General features: G+C 35.9%; 2 protein-coding genes across 6 annotated transcripts in view; one reads left to right on the top strand and one right to left on the bottom strand.

Annotated features, from left to right (window-relative positions):
* The window catches only part of stra6 (signaling receptor and transporter of retinol STRA6), a 29633-nt gene extending 11460 nt beyond the window's left edge, over positions 1–18173 (bottom strand). Inside the window, exons 1-9 of one of the 5 annotated variants that reach the window (XM_079859999.1) lie at positions 17951–18173; positions 12509–12597; positions 11024–11090; positions 8324–8406; positions 8104–8237; positions 4888–5054; positions 4242–4367; positions 2529–2599; positions 8–84 (exon numbers count right to left, since the gene is read on the bottom strand). In XM_079859999.1, the coding sequence (XP_079716125.1) occupies positions 8–84; positions 2529–2599; positions 4242–4367; positions 4888–5054; positions 8104–8237; positions 8324–8406; positions 11024–11090; positions 12509–12588 (805 nt within the window). In that variant the 5' untranslated portion in view covers positions 12589–12597; positions 17951–18173. Of the gene's footprint in view, positions 1–7; positions 89–2528; positions 2600–4241; positions 4368–4887; positions 5055–8103; positions 8238–8323; positions 8407–11023; positions 11091–12508; positions 12598–17037; positions 17162–17415; positions 17528–17950 lie in introns of those variants that run through there. The other 4 variants (XM_079860000.1, XM_079859998.1, XM_079859997.1 and 1 more) reach the window with 4 other exon arrangements.
* ccdc33 (coiled-coil domain containing 33) overlaps positions 17033–20000 on the top strand; it is a 95948-nt gene continuing 92980 nt past the window's right edge. Inside the window, exon 1 of the mRNA XM_079860010.1 lies at positions 17033–17082. The gene's annotated coding sequence lies outside the window, so the exon portion shown is untranslated. The remainder of the gene's footprint in view (positions 17083–20000) is intronic.

Raw genomic sequence — 20000 nt, 5'->3', positions numbered from 1 at the left:
TAATTACCATCCTCGGGAGTGTAGATGTAAGACTTGGCAGCATCTCGGAGTCTTTCTAATAGTTTGGGTTTTGTTGCGCTGGAACTGCAAAACAAGAGATAATGTTCATAAACAACAACAACAAAACTTATAATAGAATTCTATAATAATACCGCATCATATTCTTTCGAATGCACAATTAGACAATATTAGTAGATGCTTTTATCTAAAGTGACCTACAGTACACGTATTACTTTACACAATGGCTTTTAATGGGATTCAAACCTACAACCTTTGAACAACCAGTCTGATCTTCAAACTCATGGCTTCTTGGTATTTAAGGCATATCTGAAATTTGTTGATATATATACACCTTATAGATCTTATGTAGCTCCGCCCCTTTTCAACACTGCGCTCATTGTGTTCTGTCTTCCGGTTTGTATTTCCACAGCAGGAAGGTAAGATCTTACAGATTTATGAATGACCCGCTCATTTTAAAATCTTCCCAGTCAACTGACATTTGTTATGACATCCGCTCCATTACAATGCCCATGATAACTTTTGTTAATTCTACAATAATTAAATCCACTTCACCAGCTAATTACTCTTCGACAGTGATGCTATAGAAATATAAAGAGCTACCGCAAAAACGGAAGTTCAAAAACAATATTCTAAAGATAAACCTTCCTCCACATAATTGCCATATTTATCAAAATAAATTATCTCTTCACTATATGCAATTTGCTTTCCTATGGTCAATATCGCTATTAAAACCAAAATATGTGGAAGGTGATCCTCCCCATCCTCTTGTATATGGATCAGAAACGTGGACCTTGTTCAAGCCAGAGCTGAACAAACTTGAGGTTTTCTAAATGTGAGGCCTGCAGCTGAACCTATCGGTGTCCCTCTATGAACAGATCCGCTTTGGGTGGTTTGGCCATGTCTATCCAAAATCCAAGATAGTGGATTTTACCGATAACAATAACTAGGTTGGCCCAATGTTTATCAATAACCGATTAGTCAACCGATATTTATATATGCAACTTTGCTGCATAATGACTGCATAAAAACAAACAGCTGGGTATAAACTAATGCTAACAGATGGTAACAATCGTGACATTAAACATTGGGGGGGGGGGGGGGGGTTTGTCACATTGTTTTAACTGCTTGAGGTACTACTAATGTTAGCATCCTCTCAGCCTCGAAGGCAAACATACTAGTGTTTTTTCTCCACTAATTGTATCTAGTCAACAAATAAATGACTTTATAATGATATGAAAACATGTATGGTAGTGTACTGTATAACATACAGTTTCATTGTCTGTTTTAAATCCGTATCTGAAGTGTCCCGCTCGCGCAGCCTCACGTGTCAAAACAAACTCCACGAGGCATCAGTGATAGTTTTTATTTCGCCTCTAAAGGCCACTCTCGTACTGTATAATGACATCGGACCCTTCTCATCCGGTCCAGCAATGGACACAACCCAGAAAAACTACCGGTATGGATTTTTGCTGATAACTGATTGTTCCAGCAATCGGTTATCAGTGGCGATTAATCGGGAAAACCGATCAATCGGTCGATCTCTACTGTTGAATGCACACAGGCTGCGATTTCGGCTCCATTGGTGGCAACGACTGGCTGTCTGGTCAGTGCAAAGATCCACACCGAATAAGATGTGGAACAAACACATTGAGGAAGATCCGAGGAATATGTGGCTCAACCTCCTTGACGCCAAGAATATTGCCATTGCCTGCCGAGCATGGAATGACATAACCAACGAAATCGGGAATCCTGCGGCACCCAAAGCAGAGTATGCGCTCCAGAGTTTCCATGGAACAGGAAACATTTGATCACGTGGCTCACAGGACAATTTTCAATGTTTTTGCATGAAGAAGATCAGCATCTGTGCCGTACAGACAGACTCAATGGCTTTAGCTCACGATTCAGACTCTAAAGACTGCAAGACAGTGGCTGATCACAATCTACCACTCTTTGCATAAGTCAATTTACAGTAGGTGTGATTCAACATTTGTCAATGGAAATGAGGAAGTAGTCCATGTTCAACATCCCATCTGCATGGCTATTGTACAGAGTAATGCTTGCTATAATAGGAAAAAAACTCACCTTTCCTTTCCTTTCCTTTCCTTTCCTTTCCTTTCCTTTCCTTTCCTTTCCTTTCCTTTCCTTTCCTTTCCTTTATTGTAATTGTAATCCATTCCATTACCAAAACGGTTTCACAAGATTAATTTACCTGCCATCAGCATTATAACTGCCACTTTCAATTAATAAGCAACAGAACAAGGCCTGGAATACTTAAGAAACTATACTTGAGGTCAAAATGTCATTTTTTTTCTTCAGCAAATGGTCTGTCCAAGAAGTTGCCGAACCATCAGAAAACGTTAACCTCATAATGATGTGGGACAGTATTCAAGGAAAGCGTCAGCTCACTGTAAAAGTCTTGTCATGAGTTACTAGTATAATTTCTGCTGTTTTAAGCTTCTCAAACCTTTGGGTTAATAAATAAAGGTGTCCACATATGTGGGCCTCACCTGATTTTGGTGAGCTTTTTCTTCTTGAAAATCTTCTTTACATAATCTCGGTAATAACTGCTACTGAGGTCCTGCAAAAAAAAAAACAAAAAAAAAAGCACAACCGATTAGTCCATAATGCAAGCAAAGTATTGGTCACGTCAAACTGTATGATAGACACTGGTTTAGATTTGATAGATTTCATACAGGATGATGGTCTCTATCAAATTTTTCGTCTTTAAAAAAAAATAAAAATTTGTATTTACCTAAGAAAGTACTGGGTAATACAAGGTAACTACATGGGTTAAGGTTAGGTTTAAGGGTAGGTTCAGGGTTAGTACCTAGTTATTTGAATTACTATAATAAGTACATAGTATTTACATGGGGAGCAGGACTGTAAAATAAAAGTGCTGCCGACAAACTGGTAATTCTGAAAATTGTTTTAGATTTGTCAAATCATTTAGTCGCAGTTTAGACACTTCGCGAAGGAATTGTTCCTCTTATTCCATCCAAACTTATTCGTCATTGCGATTATAGCTGAATAACACTGGCATTGTGCGTTTCCTGTGGGAAAACAGCACGCTGTTTGTGTAATGTCCTCTGTGAGTCAAACATAACCCAATCCCATTGAGCTGCTTACAATGATTAGACCTCTGGAATGCAGGTGCCGAGTTTACAAACTCCCCTCTTGCCTTTCCATGTTGCTAAGTCCCTCATTATGAATTAACGCAGTGGTGCTTAACTGGCGGGTCATGACCCAAAAATGGGTCACAGGTTTGTTCTGACAGGGTCACATGCAGTACAGCATGGAAAAATGATGGATCAGTGACAAATAGATCCAGGACAAATAAGAGTGTCCATGATAAAGAAAAGGAAAGTATTTAAACATTTTTTTTTTTTTTTTTTAGAAATGTATTCTTTGTTTTCATAATAGTTTCATGTGGTTTTGAAAACTTTTATACCATGTTCAAGATAAGTTTCAATTTAATGACTCTAAAAAATGTCATGTGATGTAACCAAAAAAATGATAATATATTTCCTTACATCTTGGGGACATGTGAGTGTAGACATATTGTCATTTAAAAAAGATTTTCAATATATTTTTAAAGTTAAAAAGTATATATATTTAAAAAAAAAAAAAAAACATCAAATTATTCATTCATAAATATCACATTTTCACATATTTCAAATATCACATGAGGGAGCAATGACATTTTACAACCTGAACTAACGTTGTAAGCAATTAAAGAAAACATTAATAAAAGATTATGCCTTAATTTTATGTATTTTTTTATATTTCATCCATCCATCTCTTTATCTATAGCTATATATATATTCTTTATTATGATTTTACAACATGAACTAACCTTATTTTCAAATAATAAGCAGTTATATTAAAAATATGTTAAATATTACAGTTTAAATTAAATTAGAGTAATGTTAAAAATGTCGTTATGTAAAATTTTGTCTTAAGAAACAATGTACAATAATATAAAAAAAAGGAAGAAAAAAATGTACAATGAAATTATGAAATGAAACAATGTACAATAATGAAAAATATAAATGAAACAATAATAAAAGATTATGCCTTCATAAAGTAATTGTTTTATTGTTTTAAAAGTTTTATTAAGAATTTTATCCTTTTAATATAGCTTTTCTTCTTTATTATGATATGAGAACAGTTGTATCATCCTGACATTTTAGACATTTCCCTTCGCAACAACAAAGTCTTACCTCAGAGGCATTGGACTTCTCTGTATTCTGTAAGCCCTTGAACAGAAGTAGCGGGTACTGGAAACTAAGAAAGGCCAGACAGGCAATCTGAGGAAGACTGCTGAACAGCGCAAAGTACTTATAGAACTGCAGACACGGAGAAAGAACAGACAAATCAATTTCAAATAACATCAAATGTTCACAGGACATTTCTTTGGCTATATTACCCACAATATCTTCCACACACATTCTGTGCAAACCAATCATGAAATTGTACTGAGAATGTTTATTACAACCCAAACAAGGCTGTCTTTATTTTGAAATAATTAAATGGCTTTCAGCATGAACACAGCCAGCCAGTATTTGCGGTTTGATCCCTTTGTTTTCTTGCTATTGGTACTTTTTCTTTAGTTCTGACAGAAACTAAAGTGATTAACTGAAGGAAAGCTCCATGGTGAGATCCCAAGAAGCAGAACAAATTGTTTTGATGTTTGACCATTCATTTAGGAGACAGGAGGACAATGGGAACAAAACCGGTTGAGCTTAATAAACTTATCTGAGAGTCTTATTCAACATCCTCTAAAAACACAGTGCGAAACTAAACCAAGAACCCAGATAAACTGTGCTGAAAATACTCTATGTTTTAGATACATATAATAACTTGTACCTGTGGCGTTTTGGGACAGTCCACCTTCTGCCAGACCAGAACTCCAAAGTGTGTCCACGACAGCAGGCTTCCCAGAACGTAACCAACCTTGTTATGCAGCGTACCACAGGCCAGAAGAGGGTAGTATAAAGCGGGATAGTACAAAAGAGCCAGGATCATCCAGAACTCTACAGAAATAAAGAACAAAATGGTGGATTCAGGTACAGACATGTAATAATTAGACCTAAATTTAAAATAACACTATTGTTTTGTTGTTTGATTAACATGAATGACTTAACAGCGGGTATTTATAGGCTGCTGTCACTTTAAGACCGAATGCACAGATCCAATATAATGATACACATCCATGGGTGTGATATTGACAAAAATATTGATATTTTCTGGGATTTTGTCGATAACGATGATCAGACGATATTTATAAATAAAATGTCGATATATGAAATGATTTTAAAATTCAAAAGATACTTTAAATGTGAAACTTAAACATCCAATAGGCGGTGACAAATCACTCTTAATGAGCGAATAATTGAGTCATTATCTCAACCGATTCGTTCAAACGGCTGATCATTCTAGGAATGAAACATTCGACTTTGAGTAGTCATTGAATCATTCATTCAGCCGATTCGTTCAGACAGATGGATTTATTCAGTAATGAAACATCGCTTGATGCTGAGAGATGCTAAACAGTTCTGCTGTGGCTTTGTTTGGAACTATTTTCGATGGCGAAATAGAGCAAAACATGCAATGTAAGTAAATGTAAGTAATTTAATATTGAAAGGTTGTAAGTTCAAACCAACTACTGTGCGATCTATGAGATATCACCAATGTGTCTTGGAGCAAGAGAGTTATATAAACTTATTTTTAGTGTCAGTTGACTTCAATTTGGGTCCTGTTCCTCATACAAGACTATTGCATTGCATCAGAAGACTTGGAATACTGCGTTACAGTCATATTAGAAATTATCTAGATGATCACAGATTTATTCTTTAGAGTTCTACACTGTAAAAAATGATATGATCAATAAGTTATGATAACATGTTTTTAAATTGCTTTTACTCATCAAAATAAGTTAAACAAATTTTAAGTTATACAAGATTCAACTAATTTTTTAAAGTCAGTTTAATGTCTTAAGTTGAAATGACTTAAATTTTTAAGTAAAATCAACTTGGATGTTTAAGGCAGCAATTTTTTTTTTTTTTACGGTATACCAAATGGTACCAGTCATTTAACACTCATTTTCAAAAAAACAATAACTGTTAAAAGTCTGAATATCAATAAAATATTGGTCAAAACTACCAATATCTGTCTTTTTTAAGTGTTCAACTGTTAATCAATTTTTTTGAGCACGATGCTCTGAGTCTCCATTTAAATTCGTTATTCTTTAACATTTCTTCTTTTGTGTTCAACGCAAGAAGGAAACTCTTAGTTAGATTAGGAACTATGGGAGGGGGGAGTAAATGATGGCAGAATCATTATTTTAACCTCAGATTGCTCCAGGAGGATTGTGTACTGCAAGTTACTTTGAGTAAAATGACTACTTGCTTGATCATAAGACTTTTTTAAACTTCGGAAACAGCAAAACATGTCATATGATTGAGAATGAAGAGAATAACAATAGTGTCCCATCCACACTAACAGACTTATGTCTCAAAATGTACCAATTAAAGCACCAAATAGTTACATAATGCAAATGCAGCATTAAGAAACAAAAAATGCAGGCGATAATCCAATTACAAAACACAACTAAGAAGGACTAGCAGTACAGGGGGCGGGGGGCGGGGGGGGGGGGGGGGGGGGGAATCAGGTAGGGTGCTACTTTTCATCCTCTTGTGTGAACTGAGCCTACTTTGGATAGGTGCCATCTTGTGAATAGAGAGAGTGTTCAATGTTCATTCGATAGCACCAGTGCAGGGTGAGCCACTATTCCCCATGAGATATCCCTGCAATTTCCCAAACACTTTGGTGGCCTGAAATCTTCCTAACAGCATTGATTTACATTATGATAAAAAAGAATCTCTTCTTTTCCAAAATGTTGGCGGATCAAGGTTACCCCTACCACGATACATCTTGTGGGAATCGACCCAGCAACCTTTAGTTTGGCAGTTGTGAGCCTTAACCACTAGGCCACATGATAAAATAATACACAATAGTAGTGATTTGCGGAGGGGATTTTGCTTTTAACTCTTTCCCCACCATTGACGTAAATTTCCGGCTTTTTGTGTTTTCACTGTTAAACAGTAGGGGGTGCTATGTCATCTTCTGAAAGAGTACCGAATCTCCTGATCAAAACACAGACGAAAAAGAAGCAGAAACATGTAAGATAACGCGATAATCAACATTAACCAGCATTTAAATCAAAACTGCCTAACGTTACTGAATGAATTGTCGACCCAGGACGAGCTACAGGACTGTGAAGCTTTGGGGGCGTTGATGGACTCGATTTAATCCATCTGTGTTTTGATCCTCGTTCTGAATCTTATCTGGACGTAGTCTTTGAAAAAAGGCTGCTTTTTTTATGAAACTTACACACATTCAAGTGTTGATAAAAAAAGATGCATGAAGCTAGAATAAAACAGGGTTTTTTTTTTAAAGCAGAGGCTCTGTTCTTTCTTTTGATGTATTTGCATATTCAAATATTCATAAAACAAAATATTCTGGAGGCCATGAAATGTTTGTGAAAATGATCAAAAGTCCAGGCGGTGGCTGGCAACTTTAAAACAATAATAAATAAAAAAAATGGTGGGGAAAGAGTTAATGACCCTCCAAGTTTGATAAACACATCCAAATATGAGGATAATGTAATATGAAAACTAAACTTGGTGTTTATCTGACAAAATTGTTTGGCAAAAAAAAGGTAGATTAAAATTACAGGTTTTATTTTACTATGAAAAATGCAAAAAGCTCACAGGAAAAAGCATGCATTGACTACAACATAACCAGTTATTAATATTTCATTGGTTCTCTCTTGCTTTCGCATGTTCATAATCTCTTTGTATGACAGCCTGGCCAAAAATCATGTCCACGTAATTTGCCATGTTTAATTTTTCACATTTTTTCCACAACTACAATATGCTTTACAAAAATCTTTAACACATGTTTAAAAATATTTGAATAAATTAAGAAATTGTTTAAAAAAAAAAAGTAATATTCACTCATGAAATATTCACACTAAATGCATTTCACCACTTCATAAAGCAAGAAATCTGGCCGTCGTACCTTTGTACACGGTGTCTTTAGTGAAAGGAAGTGGTTGGTGACTGAGGACCATTCCGACCAGCTTGCAGAAGAGAACTCCATACACAGCTACGGCAAGACCCTTGTGTTGTGTGTGGTCTAAAAAGTTTACTGGGCTGAAATAAAAACAGAAAAAAAATGATGTTGGTGGTTGCCAGGGTGTTGCTAGGGTGTTTGTTTACATGGCAGATGTCAAACTGACCTGAGTAAACCCGTGAGTCCCCTCTGATTGACACCCAACTTCTGTCGTCTGGCCAGGATGGCAAGAACCAGCATGACCACCAGCTTTGGACATAAAGAGAGGACAATCTGTCAGTCTTACAACCCCCCTGACTTTCTCTAATGGCCCACCAGAGCCTGGCGCTGCTGTGCCCTCCACCTCTTCTGCATCACAGCTTCTTGGTTCAAATGAAAGCACAGACCCCCATGAAACAAGGGCGGAGCGGTCTCTGTTTCTGGTGTGAGTAAGTGCCTGGGGTCAGTGACCTGAAGTGACCTGTAACACTTTTAGGAAGCGTCATGGCCTAAGGTGACGTCTGAGTCCACATGGGTTCATCATAGTCAATTAGCATGTGGCTTTTTGTATCATATCAAAGAAAGCAAAAGGCTAGCAACTCAGTGGGAAGTATGGCAGTTACAAAATGAATGACAACAAATGCATTGCATTCCTTTTAAATGGTTTCTTTACACAAGTGCTACGACAGTACTATGGTATCAGGTGGAAATACTACGGTACTTTGCCATTGGTCAACTTACGTGGACTATTCAATGGCAAATGCTCATACCAAAATATAGGAATTAGCAGGGCTATTATAGTTAACTAAAACTAAAAGCATAAAATACTTTTCCTTACTTGAAATAAACTTTAACTGAAATACTACTTACTAAAAAAAAACGTACACTCATTTTATTCTAGCTAGTTGCCAATGCAAATTTCTCATTTTCATTTAGTTTAATGATGTAGTACTAAAACTGAAAGGAAAATTAATAAGAACTAGTACTCTCAAATTGATTAATCGCATCTAACAAAAGTTTGTGTGTGAGAAACACACACACACACACACACACACACACACACACACATATATACTGTATATATAGATAGTCACACACACACATTAATATTATATATTTACAAACTTTTATGTTAGATGAGATTAATCGATTAGACAGCACGATCGATTCGATTAAAAATATTTATACATGTTTAAACGAAAACAATAAAATGACAAATTAATAACATTTTAACTAAAAACAGAAAATATAAGAATAAAAACATAATACTAAAATAACACTGGAGATTAGGATGGCCGATATAATGTCAATATATTGTTTCTAGAGTGTTCTGGATGGTTGCTAAGACGTTTCTAGGGTGTTCTGAGTGGTTGCTAAGACGTTTCTAAAGTGTTCTGAGTGGTTGCTAAGACGTTTCTAGAGTGTTCTGGATGGTTGCTAAGACGTTTCTAGGGTGTTCTGAGTGGTTGCTAAGACATTTCTAAAGTGTTCTGAGTGGTTGCTAAGACGTTTCTTGAGTGTTCTGGATGGTTGCTAAGACGTTTCTAGGGTGTTCTGAGTGGTTGCTAAGACGTTTCTAGGGTGTTCTGAGTGGTTGCTAAGACATTTCTAAAGTGTTCTGAGTGGTTGCTAAGACGTTTCTAGGGTGTTCTGGATGGTTGCTAAGACGTTTCTAGGGTGTTCTGAGTGGCTGCTAAGACATTTCTAGGGTGTTCTGGATGGTTGCTAAGACGTTTCTAGAGTGTTCTGAGTGGCTGCTAAGACGTTGCTGGGGTGTTCTGAGTGGTTGCTAAGATGTTTCTAGAGTGTTCTGGATGGTTGCTAAGACGTTTCTAGGGTGTTCTGAGTGGCTGCTAAGACATTTCTAAAGTGTTCTGAGTGGTTGCTAAGACGTTTCTAGAGTGTTCTGGATGGTTGCTAAGACGTTTCTAGGGTGTTCTGAGTGGCTGCTAAGACATTTCTAGGGTGTTCTGGATGGTTGCCAAGACGTTTCTAGGGTGTTCTGAGTGGCTGCTAAGACATTTCTAGGGTGTTCTGGATGGTTGCTAAGACGTTTCTAGAGTGTTCTGAGTGGCTGCTAAGACATTTCTAAAGTCTTCTGAGTGGTTGCTAAGACGTTTCTAGAGTGTTCTGGATGGTTGCTAAGACATTTCTAGGGTGTTCTGAGTGGCTGCTAAGACATTTCTAGGGTGTTCTGGATGGTTGCTAAGACGTTTCTAGAGTGTTCTGGATGGTTGCTAAGACGTTTCTAGGGTGTTCTGAGTGGCTGCTAAGACGTTTCTAGAGTGTTCTGGATGGTTGCTAAGACATTTCTAGGGTGTTCTGGATGGTTGCTAAGATGTTTCTAGAGTGTTCTGGATGGTTGCTAAGACGTTTCTAGGGTGTTCTGAGTGGCTGCTAAGACATTTCTAGGGTGTTCTGGATGGTTGCTAAGATGTTTCTAGAGTGTTCTGAGTGGCTGCTAAGACGTTGCTGGGGTGTTCTCGGTGGTTATTTATTAGCATAATTCAAAAGAGCCCACCCCAAAATTTCTATATTACAATCCATGGATAATGTATTTTTTTTATACGAAAATATTAAAATAATAATAAATAAATAAAAATCAATTAAACATTTATATGTAAATTTAATGATCCATAATTCTTTTACAAATTATTTACTCAAGAAACCCACATACACCTAAGCACTGGCCAATATATATATTGGTCTATCACTAGTACTTTGATCGATCGATTTTTTACCATGGTACTGACTTATTACAATATGTAAGTACTCAAAGATACTGAATTTTGGACAGACCAATACAGAGAAAGAATAGAAGGCAAAGACCAAAAGAGAAAATTGAGAATATGCAGAAAGAAGCGCATCTCATCAGAAGGGAACTCACAGATATTGCAGCAATGCATATGTGGAAGAGGCCTTCTTCAGCTGTGGGGTCACATGGTGGGATAACTCTGAAAATTTCACAAACACAGAGTATTTATCATAAGCTGGTGAGATCCAGGCCGATTACTCAACCTGCACACGCTCCCTCCTTTCCTAAGCAACAGACCATTACTAACAAGAGCACTTTTGCTGAACCTCTTCAAGTGAAGATTATTCATTTAAACCGATTGTCGTAGGTAATGTGACTGACGTGGAACGCCAGCACACGGATCCGATCACACTTCCAAGTAAACTGGAATGCTGGGATGGAATTAGGAAACCTCTAGATGAATGAAAAGGCCCTTATTTCATTTGATTTTACCAACAGAGGAAGTCTTGGACGAAGCTAACATGTGACGCATTGAAGTAACCCTATCTTCACAGTTTGGTGTCTTGTTGCCGAAAAGTCTCTTGCATATGTGAAAAGAATCAAAGATGAGATCAAAAAGAAAATCTCGGCATGAATCGCAGTGATGGATGTGTATTTCACTTTCAGCAGAAATATAATCAGATATGTTTGCACACCTGTAGACTTGGAACCATATAATGTTCTGGGAAGTGCATTATGGGATGGCAACAAGACTATATGACAAGCAGCAATAAAGATAATATCTAATGAATATCTGATTACCTTACCCATGTTATCAAGATAAAATCACAAAACTAAGTTAATGTCTAAACCCAGCGGACCTATGAATGCACCTTATATATATATATATATATATATATATATATATATATATGCAAACATTATATTTTAGAAATGGAAATTATAATAACATAAAATACATGTATGTGTAATTTAGTATAAATTATAAAAATAATATATATTATATTTAAAATGAATAACTACATATACACTACCGTACAAAAGTATAGGGTCAGTTAGATTTTTTTAATGTTTTTGAAAGAAGTCTCTTCTGCTCACCAAGGCTACATTTATTTGATCAAAAATGCAGTATTTTTTTTTTTTATTATTACAATTTGAAATATCTGTTTCAAACTAAATTTTCAGCATCATAACACATAAGTCTTCAGTGTCACATGATCCTTCAGAAATCATTCTAATATTATGATTTGCTGCTCAAGAAACATTTCTGATTATCATTATGAATGATGCAAACAGTTGTGCTGCTTAATATTCTTTGATGAATTCAAAGTTCAAAAGAACAGCATTTATTTGAAATAGAAATCTTATGTAACATTATAAATGTCTTTACTGTCACTTTTGATCAATTTAATGCATCCTTGATGAATAGAAGTATGAATTATTTTTTTTTTTTATATACATTTTACATGTTCAGTTATAATGATGCAAAAATGTATTACAAACGTAAGTGAAATACAATCAAATTGGAATTTTTTGCACATATAATGAATCACAACACTTCGAATGAATGAATTTAAAATTGAAACATCTATAAAACACCAAATTAAGAGTACTTACTCGACAGGAGGTTTGGTTGGCACTGCATTTTCGTACCATTCTGAGTAATCGTAGTAGTCTTTCCCAGTTCCAGCACTCATGGTGCCAACCTACAGATGAAACAGAAGTTTCAGAGAGCTCCAATAACTTAGAGAGCAGCCGAAATCACTTTCTCACACTCCTGCGGGACACAAATTCGCTCAGGTTTGGGGAAGAGAAAAAAAAAAAAGTTTCCTCCAAAGTTTGGCAGCTGGAAACTGCTGGTTTGTTCTGTTCCTAAAGTCTAATTTAGCCCCCTTGTTCAGGTGCCCTGTTACCACTGCGACCGAGAGCTGTGAGGAGCAATGTGACGGGTTCCTTTCTGGAGTATGCCAACCCAAAACGTCTTTACTTCAGCTTGGATCTCCTTTTCAGATTGGGGATTACCACCTCACTGGAAACCAGGAGAGAGAGGAAAGCAATGGAGAGAGAGAAAGAGAGAGAGAGGGGGTGAAAGCAATCCAGAGAGAAGTTTTCCTGATTTCCAGATGGGGCGGCCGATCTCTCCTGCCACCTGTAGTTCAGAGCGATTAGGAGGACTTCCAAGGGCCGTCCTGTGGCTGGTATTGAGAGGTTGAATGAGCGCTGGACTTATAAAACTCAGCCAAAGCAGGCTGGAAGTGTGTGGGGGCCGAATGCCGACATATTCCAGAGTGATAACAGGGAAATTCATGTGTGTGAGCTTCAGTTATCAGGCTGTGGAGATTTCCCAGAGGTGACTCAAAGTGTGAGGTATAAGGAAATCATTTCCATTAACCACACACATGATGAATTGGCAGGCAAGTGAAGAATCGAGTCAGGTGCAGAACGTTACACATTCTGAAAAAACGGTGAAATTTACGGTAAAATAACAGCAGCTGTGATTGCCAGAACTTCACTGTAAAAAATAAGCTAGCAACATTTTAGGTTTTATTGGACTGAAAAAAAAAACTTCTACTAAAGCACTACTAACTCTACTAAAGTCTTTATGAACTTTTTGAAGCGTCAATGTTTTGGTTGCATGGAGCGTCAGAAATCGGTCAAGTTTCCTTAAGAATGTCTTAATTTGCATCTCGAACATAAATGAAAGTCAGAGTGGGACTTTTATTTTTAGGTGAACTAAATCTTTAAGATGGATAAATCCACTGTTGTCATTTTTTAGATCATAAAAATAACTCATTAGACAAACTAGGTTTAATTGAATTTAGAAACTCCTCTAAATGTACAACATAACTGAACATTTAACACTTATATTAACTAACAACATATTTCCCTTTACTAATAAAAAAAACAATTATATGATACTTTAATCCCTAAATTTACTTTTAAAGCAGTCCCTTGCAAAGCATGCTGGGAACTACAGATCCACTGCCAATATAGTTGTCAACAAAAATGATTCATGTAGTTTTAAAACAAATGAACATTGTATATAAAAAAAAAAGTTGCTGCAATTGGTTATAAAAACTTAAAATTTGTTAACTTAATTAACTTTGGTAACTTAATTACACTAAAGTTAATTAAACTTAATATTTTAAGTCAAGCACACACATACACATAATTTAAGTAGAAACAACACATTATTTCTTATTCTAATGTTGAATTTTAAGTTGTGATAATCACAGCAATCCTTTTTTTACAGTGAATAAGTAAACGTCAGTTTCAAATATATTAGGTTGATTGAACACAGTTAAATCAAGTTGTGACAAAATGTTAAAAAAATCGTGTTACTTTAGCTTATTTTAATTAATTAGCCTAAACTGAACAAGAGGCAAAAAATATATTTTTTGAGTGTACAAACTCCGATCACTTTGTCAGATTTAAATAAGCACACAAAATGTATTATATATATTTAGTTTCCTCCTATATCCAATACAAAGATCTCCAGCCATATAAATGAAACTGAAGATCAGATTAGATACATTATCCACATTTCATTTTTAATTACTGTATATCATAAAATTTTGCCATTAAAGCACAACAAAGAGAGATCACGGTGCAATTGTTTCAAGGCAGTTAAGCTCTTCTATGAATGAATGCTCTGCTATGATGTAAGATGTGTTGCCACGCCCATTGCCCCACCCACCAACTGACCACACCCCCTTCACAAGCATGAGGGACCCTTCAGCTTCATATTAAACTGATTATACAGGGATTACAGTCAAATGCAATTTACAAATCCATTTCCAACAATGCTGAGAACTTCTCAAACAACATTCGTCCATCAGGAAAAACTAAGCAGGATTGACTAATAACAGTTGCAGAACAAAGAATGCTTTAAAGAGCTCTGATTACATCATGGAAATGTGCCTGAAAGTTTGCTTATATCTGGTTGGGAGAGGGTCAACGGTATTTTCCATTAAACACCTTTGTGTGGAAGGTTCTGACGCATCTACAGTAGTTTCCAAATAACATTGACAATGGATTCCGAAACCTACCTGATCTACCTAGAGATATGAGGCTAATTCCTTTCCTAGACTTCCTATCTTTCCTCTCCTATTTCAAATAACCCAATAGCTATTCCAAAAAAAGATATAGTGCACCATTCACTGGAGACATGAAGTTATCTCACAGCTATATTTATTTCCATAGTGAGTCATGCTGACACATGTAGAAGCTTGATCTGTGTAATATCTCTCCTACCGCGCCATTCACACCATATTACATACTGGACCAGTGCTATTGTAACAAATGACCCCGACAGAATTACACTGCAAAGCCCGACAATATCATGGACCGCCATTGTGGGTGGCCTTTGAAATGGCGTAGTGTGCTTAGAGGATTCATTCTGGCATGGTTAAACCTAAATGGGATCCTGTCAGTGTCCACAGGAGCTCTTAACAAGGGTGGAACTGATTAAGAAGGCAACACCATGGAGCACACAACACAAGATGGATGCTGCATGTAATGACTTCATATCAGCCACCATCACTCAAGGGCTCTGGGGAAAACCTACAGAGAAAACTGTCTCCATGGTGCTAACATGACCGTGCCATTGACAGTAAAGCTTTTAGAGGATAATGAAGGTCAGGTGACAACCGAGACAGCCATTGCATTAGCTGACAGTGCATTGAGTTGTTGTTGCAGTTGATGAAGATAAAAGTATAAGAGACGTGAACGATGAGAACTGAAAATGGCACATCTAAACACAATCATCCCTCTCATTTGTTAAGTCTTTTTCTTAACAAAATCATAAAACTGGGCCACATAGGTTTCACCAACCAATAGGTCTATTTGAAGTGACTCTTTCTGTGTTGACTTATGGTGCATTCAAGTCATGTTGGAAAGATCACATTTACAAATTCATGAATGCCTTCTCAAGTCGTTTTTACCACTATAGGTGGCTCGGGATAATTTTAATACACAAGTTGGGCAGGCCATTAACTTTAAACATGGCGAAGGGGAGAACTGTTGCTGTTGTGACTTCTATTCTTTACTAGTTTTTCCCACAACAGCTACTGTACATCGCCTTGTCTTGTCATTAAAGCAGTGCATATTTACATATATGGATAATCATTTGAGGTGTACTGTATGTTTTATACATGGCGAAAATAGCCTGCATTTGACCGAAATTCCAGAATTGTCAGCAAGATGAGTTGTCAATGAATGAGACGCTAAATATCATTTTGGCTTTAATAAGATTTTCCCAATAAATAGGCAAGAATAAACCTGGTGTCCTCTATGGTTGCTGTTCTTCCTGACAACAATCACGACTTCAGAAGTGGGAACAAGGAAATTTCCGATTTCATATCGGAATACAAAAAATACAAACTTCCCAGGAGGACTTGAACACCCTTATTTACTATCTGAAACAGAAAATATGGGCGTGGTAAACACCGGAATGCCCCTCCCCCTTTTAAAATAGCCAATAGGCTTTAGCTTACATCAAGTGCATCAACAATGATTTGCTATCATTACTTAGTTTTTTGGAAATGTATAAAATATCAAATAAAATGAAATGAAAAAATAAGAAACATGTATGTCAATTTAAAGTCAGTGCATTACAAATGGAATAACAAACCTGTCCTAAGGTGATAAAAGGATATTTAGCAAGTATATAGCAAATCTTAACTACTTGATTCTTTATATCACTCCAAAATGTAAACTATCCCTAAACTCTAATCTGCTAAACGTGACTATAAGGCATTAAGATTTTATTTAACAGCACAGTTTTCTGTAAAGCTGAAACATAATGTGTATTGAGAAAAGCTAGCCTATAGGCTACAAATTAAATTGACGACTTTATCTGCCAAATCGCATTACATTTTTCGTTCAAATAGCATGTTAAATGTTCATTTTTTACATTTTCTGTGCAAAATATGTGTGTTATAAATTACAAACTATCATAGTGGACTGAAAATGCAATTTTCCAATGCTAATCTACCTGTTGCCACAATACCAGGGTGTTGCTAAGGTGTTCTGAGAGGCTTTTAGCAAGTTGCTAATCAGTTGCTAAGGTGTCCTTTCAGGTTAGCTGGCCCAAGGCAAAAGAAAAAAAGCCCACCCCCACGTTTAGAGAAATGGTCACGTCTCACCTTCACCATGCATGGGATTTTCTCAACGTTTCATCGTCGAAAATAGTAAGTGTAATATCTCAATCATCATTCAAGTTTGTAGCACAAAACGGTGTGACGCCTAAGTTAAGTTAAACGCCACAAACTAACGTTGGTTCTTCTTGAGGCGCATGCAAGGTGCAAGTGGTTTGTTACACGCCCAAATGATGCAATTGCTTTTGTTTATTAACGAGTGTTTGAGGATGTTATATGCATTGCATTGGTTAGCTTAATGTTAGGCTAATTAACATCGAAAGATAAGTAACGGTTTTTTTTATGAATGAATGACGTAGTTAAGTGTTTTTTACTAGGGTGTTTTTCAATGGCGCGTGTGAAAAGCAAGTTGTTTTAATAACTTACCATCTCTTGACATCAGACGAAGACGCACCTGCCCTTTAAGTACAATTATGGATGATCCATCATCACATTGTGCATCTTTTTTCAATGGTGGCCCACGTGCATTCATACTCAAAACAATCGATAATTTATGCATCTACTTCATTGACATTGATATATTTTCCCCCCGTGCTTTGTGTCTTATTTATATTTACGTTGCGCATATATATATATATATATAAAAAAAAAAAAAAAAAAATTAAAAAAAAATATATATATATATATTTATTTATTTATTTATTTATTTATTTATTTTTTTTTTTTTTTTTTTTTTTTTTAAATACAGATCCATTTATTTATAATTTTATTCAATTTTTTTGTTGTTGTGAGAAAGTACATTTTTTATTTACATTTTCCAATAGTTTCCCAATTCCCAATCTGTTCCTTTCTCAAATTCGTTAAACAAAATACAATTTTTTTTTTTTCCACTTAAAAAACAGAAACAATTTAACCATCAAACTGACTCCATTTTTAAACATAAAAAAAAATCACTTCTTACCTTGAATCAAAGAGATGCAATGCAAAATTCCTCCAAATGCAGTGTATTCCGTAAGTTTCTTCAGCAAAGTGTATCACACACTTGGAGTACTTTAACTTTTGCAATAACCATATGTTCAATGTTTTGAAAGTGGATAAGGATTTGTCTGAACACTGCATGCCTCTCTGCAGACTTTGACCCTTTTTCTTGCAGTGGCCACAATATCTTGGTAACGAACTTCGGGAAGAAAAAAGACACAAGGAGAGTGCTGTTGTAAGATAGGACACCTCTTGGCTGAAGTTCAAAGCAGTGGCCTTTGATCACTGATACGAAACATCACCAAGGGAAATTGATACATGCTTTGCTCTGCATTCACATAGTATTGGATAGTTGGATTAAAGTTTTTTTTTGTGCAGGACTACAAACCATACAAAACATTTGTATCTTATTGCATTTGAACACATACACATTGTAAAGACCATTGGATGAAGCTTTATAGTCCCTTTTAATTGTCTCTGGGAACAAGTAACCTTGCAACATCTGTTTACTCTTTACATCAAGCAGATTAGCCTTCTGACTTTATAGCAACAGAATAAAAATTATATATATACACTGCATGTTCTATATGCAGTGTATAGCAGATGCAACACTATAATTGTATTCTAATTAATGTGAACCTTTTTTTCACAATTTTCACTTTATCTTCTCTGATTATACAGTGAGAATGGATCAAGAATGAATACCTGGAGCTGGATTTTGTTTTTGAGCGAGTGAATGTGAAGTTTAATCAGGTTTAAACACTACGAGCCTGTAGACCGAACACGTAATATTCATGCAGATGACGGCATTTTGTGTTTTGTAAGGAATTTGGCTCTTTCGGCTATTTATTATATTGCAAAAAAGCTTTGCCACGGTAATTATTGGGGTCCAATCTTTTATATATAGACATGCTAAGTCCTTCAGACCAGGTCTCAGGGAAGTCACTATACTTTCAATGATTCTATAAATACAATAAACCATTTTATAATATAGTATTTATTTTATGCCTTTTAAGGACAATGTGGACCTGGTTAATCCAGATTCAGACCATATGGACAGTGTGAACGCAGATAATCCAGATCAAGATCTCGAAGTTGAATCGCACCCATCCGATGACAGTCCTTCGTCTTTCTCCTCAAAGTTCGATTCTTTCACCTACAAAACAACCCGGGATCATTCCCGACCCCTTTTTTGAGTGGCAAGCCAATCTTTCCAATAGAAGACACACCTCCACATTTACACATGTAAGTGTCATTCTCTGTCCTCTTTCATAAATGCATAAATATATAGTTTCAGATGGTACGCCACTATGTGACATTGAATGATTGTGGAGTGTTGCACTCAGGGCTTCCAAAGCAGATTCACCCTCATTGGCCCCAACATTACGACCTGACACCCTGAAACCTCCAGGGTCGGGTGTCTAATTCTGAGGCTTGCTCATTCTATTACTCTGCAGCAGTTGTAATCAATGGACCTTGCAACACTCAATTAGGGTTTAATTGGATTGATGCGTGTTGCTGGTGAAATTGTCAGTCGCTTGTTCAGTCGAGGAGACAGAGATTATTACTGTCGACAAGCGTAACACATAGAGCTTGAAGCAGCTGCTGTAGGTTTTATACTGTATACCCCTCTCAGAATCTGCTTTGAGTAATAAGAGACATCTTTATTTTTATAACAGACATTCAACAATATTTATTTCTGTACAAAATCTGCAGATTATATAGGTATTTTACAGGTTATTTTTACCACCTACATCTGCTTCAAACATTAGTTTGATAGTTTTAGTTTGAATTATTTTAGTACTTAAGTTAAACTAAATGAAAATTAGAACTGTTGATATATTTTTTTTTTTTTTCAGTTAATGTTTATTTTATTTTAAGTAATTAAATTGTTTTTTTAAATAGTTTTAGTTTTATAACCTTACATAATATAATATAATATAATATAATATAATATAGAATTAGCTACCGCAAACTTTACACTATTAATATACTATTTATAAAGTGTAGTTGTATTAAAAATGTATTACATT

Source organism: Squalius cephalus (genome assembly GCF_949319135.1).
Source record: "Squalius cephalus genome assembly, chromosome: 23".
Lineage (NCBI taxonomy): Eukaryota > Metazoa > Chordata > Actinopteri > Cypriniformes > Leuciscidae > Squalius > Squalius cephalus.
The sequence above is the reverse complement of the archived record's forward strand: the minus strand, read 5'-3'. Positions and strand labels throughout refer to the sequence as shown.